The sequence below is a fragment of the Haliaeetus leucocephalus genome, unplaced genomic scaffold (genome assembly GCF_000737465.1).
Source record: "Haliaeetus leucocephalus isolate CR32 unplaced genomic scaffold, Haliaeetus_leucocephalus-4.0 Scaffold362, whole genome shotgun sequence".
NCBI lineage: Eukaryota > Metazoa > Chordata > Aves > Accipitriformes > Accipitridae > Haliaeetus > Haliaeetus leucocephalus.
Window position 1 is genome coordinate 6,046,826 of NW_010972798.1, and position 251 is coordinate 6,047,076.

Here is a 251-nt window from a genome sequence, read left to right on the forward strand (position 1 = left end):
GGGCCGGCCCCGCAGGCGCCGGGCCGGGCCGAGAGGCGACCCGGGAGAACGCTCACCATGTTGAGGGCTGTGCAGGCCTCTTCCCTCCCGGCTCAGGCGGAGACTGAGGGCGGCGGCGGCAACGGCTTCCTCCGGCGGCGGCAGCTCCCGGCTCCTCACGGGCCCTTCCGCCGCCTCCCGCTCATGCGCAGTGCGGCGCATCGCCCGCGCCGGCAACCGGAGCGGCGCGGCCGCGGCGCAACGGGCGGGAG

The 251-nt window shown here is 78.9% G+C and overlaps 1 protein-coding gene across 1 annotated transcript in view; it reads right to left on the minus strand.

Annotated features, from left to right (window-relative positions):
• DCUN1D1 (DCN1, defective in cullin neddylation 1, domain containing 1) overlaps positions 1-175 on the minus strand; it is a 20,190-nt gene extending 20,015 nt beyond the window's left edge. Inside the window, exon 1 of the mRNA XM_010572946.1 lies at positions 57-175. Within this exon, the coding sequence (XP_010571248.1) occupies positions 57-59 (3 nt within the window). The 5' untranslated portion in view covers positions 60-175. The remainder of the gene's footprint in view (positions 1-56) is intronic.
• Between the last annotated feature and the right edge of the window lie 76 nt (positions 176-251).